Below are 2,583 nucleotides of genomic sequence, written 5' to 3'. Positions count from 1 at the left end.
GCAACAAAAAGGACATTTTCTTACTTAAATTCGACAAACTCTGGAAGACACTCACATATATTCCCAGCTCAAGAAGATTTAAATTAGCCTCATATGAGGTTTTGCACAGATCAAGGTCAGAGGATTATGACATTTTTACAAGTACATGTGGAGGGGATTTATTAATGGCCAATATGAACAGGAGATATAAAGTTTGATGGCAACTAGAATCTAACAAACCAGAAATCTGAACAAAGCAAATAAAAGAAAAAGCAACCAGAAAGTTTGCTTAAGCCCAAACCCCAGAAAAGCTTACACAGCAAAATCTGGTTTCTGTTTTTCTTAATCAAAGAAAAAATGGAGAAATGCATTTTGTGCATTTTAAGTTTCATCAGTTAACAAGCACATCTGTCTGTTGATGAGCATTCTTTTCATTCATATAAAGGCTTTCCAGCTGTTTTGGGTATCAAACACAGCATAATTTCAGCACATTAACACGATTAGTCTTCATATGAATTTGTGATTGTTGTTTCAAGATAGTCTTGAAAAATTTTTTTTTGAGACCTTCACATACATTACAAAAAACATCTTTTGACATCTTCTGTTTATTTTGAGGAAAAATTCATGAGCTTAAGGCGTGGGATTTGATTTTTTTCGAGCAGCAGAGAAACGTTTTCCTTATGTGGCCACTGAGGCTCTGATCTCTGAAGCCGTAGATGAGCGGGCTGAGAAAGCGTGGGATTAGAATGAAACAGAAGTAATTAAAAAAGGCCAGGTCTTCTGCCAGCGAGTTTGCGTAAAGCTTTATGATAATGTCAGTGATGGGGTGAGTGAAGGCCAGCATGCACAGCAGCAGCTGAAAGCCATGCAGCAGCACAGTGTTCATGGCCTTTCTCACAGACACCCGGTCCTGCCGCAGCTTCCTGGTTTCCAGGAGGATTCTTATGTAGGTAAAGAGAATAACAACAACCACCACTGCAAAGAAGATGGCATTCACAGCAGCTCTAAACAGTCCCTGGATTGGGGATGAGTTGATGCTGGTAGTTTTGCAAATCACAGGAGTTGAAAAGACATCAACAGCAGGATCTTGTCCTTTGATGAAATACTCAAGGACAGGGAATATGAAGCTGATGGACCACAGAGACAGAATAATTATCCAGATACGGTCTGAGCGCCAGGCGGTCGGGCACTGCAGAGGATAGATGATGGCAACATAACGCTCCAGTGACATTGTGGCCAGGATTAAGAGCGTGTTCTGGTACGTGGCAGTGGATATGAAGAGCAGAGGGAGACAGTACACAATAGCAAATTTCACCCGACCCATGACAAAGAGGAAAAGCAGCACAGAGGAGATTATCTGCAGAGTGTCATTGATCAGCATGTGTGCAAACAGGATGTAGCGGGAAGTGTCTAAAAACTGTCTGTGAGAGGCAAAGATGTGCAGCATAACAATAATGCAGCAAAGGAAGATGCAGAAGAAGGGTATAACCACTAACACTTTGACGATGACAGACAGGCTTTTCTGGGAAGTTGCATTGACAGGAAGTTCAGTCAGATTCTGCATTTTGTCGCCGTAAACTGGAGCACACCTGTTCAAGAAAAACGCACCCTAAATTTCTACAGAAAGAAATGAAAGAAAAATCCTACAAAAAGTAACGATACAGTTAGATTTAGAATTAACATCTCAGACAAAAGTTCAATCTACAGTTTTTAAATGCATGGAGATTTCAGAATAAATTAATTGATTAATCTCTTTTTTAACAAACAGAAATCACATTTCCAAATTCACAATGCTTTACTCACTTTAGAGGAGCTCAGGCTTATCTTCTTCTCATCATGAATCATGTCGTAAGCAAGCAGCTTTTCAGGGACAATCTTCCCCTTATCTGATGTGTTTGGCCACATTCATATGCAGTATATGTTTACTCAGACGTAAATCCCCCAGAGACGAATTGCTATCGTCATTAAGCATTATGTTTGTCTTCAGCAGCAAATTACAAAGAGCTTAATGATGAGATTCATGGAAAAAGTTTTAAAAAAAGTCTTAATTGCTTCTTCAGCATTTGCAAAAAATAAAATGAGGTTAAACTAATTTTGTTTTGTTTTTCTCTATTAAAATCCGTTTAAATGCACCACAAATTGTTCAAAGCCATGAAGTTTGTCACACATTCACCCATTCATTTACAACTATGTAGCTGAATTTCATGATGAAAGGCCAACAATGGTGGGACCATATGAGTTGACTTGATATCAGTGTGGCAAGAAAAGGTTTGATGTAAGCACATTTACCAAAGCACCATATGGACACCCCTTTACTTTACCTGAGTGTTTTTTTTAATGCAATTTTGCCCATTGTCACTGACACTCTTCTTATTCAGCTGCAGCTCCATCAAAAATTACACAACGGAGCTGAAGCCCAACAACACAACATCAATCTCAGTCGTAGTAATGCCTGTGGCTTCTTTGGCAGAAACTGTCCATCAAAAACAACCCCATGGATGCTTAAAATTCCTCCTCCACCACTGCTATTTAGGGTTATTTCTGCTTTAAATCTGCAGAGCACCACCTGCAGTCTCAGAAAGTTGAGATCAGACAGCCTGAATG

At 39.4% G+C, this 2,583-nt stretch overlaps 1 protein-coding gene across 1 annotated transcript; it reads right to left on the bottom strand.

Moving 5' to 3' along the window:
- Positions 1-601: 601 nt before the first annotated feature.
- or95a1 (odorant receptor, family 95, subfamily A, member 1) lies at positions 602-1,543 on the bottom strand. Its single transcript, XM_075474591.1, has one exon. The coding sequence runs from the start codon at positions 1,541-1,543 to the stop codon at positions 602-604; it is 942 nt and encodes a 313-aa protein (XP_075330706.1).
- Positions 1,544-2,583: the final 1,040 nt, after the last annotated feature.

This window comes from Odontesthes bonariensis, chromosome 9 (genome assembly GCF_027942865.1).
Source record: "Odontesthes bonariensis isolate fOdoBon6 chromosome 9, fOdoBon6.hap1, whole genome shotgun sequence".
NCBI classification, from domain to species: Eukaryota; Metazoa; Chordata; class Actinopteri; order Atheriniformes; family Atherinopsidae; genus Odontesthes; species Odontesthes bonariensis.
The sequence above is the reverse complement of the archived record's forward strand: the minus strand, read 5'-3'. Positions and strand labels throughout refer to the sequence as shown.

What these genes read in the sequence shown, in the direction of transcription:
- or95a1 (XM_075474591.1), bottom strand. Translation starts at nt 1,543, where the DNA reads ATGCAGAATCTGACTGAACTTCCTGTCAATGCAACTTCCCAGAAAAGC.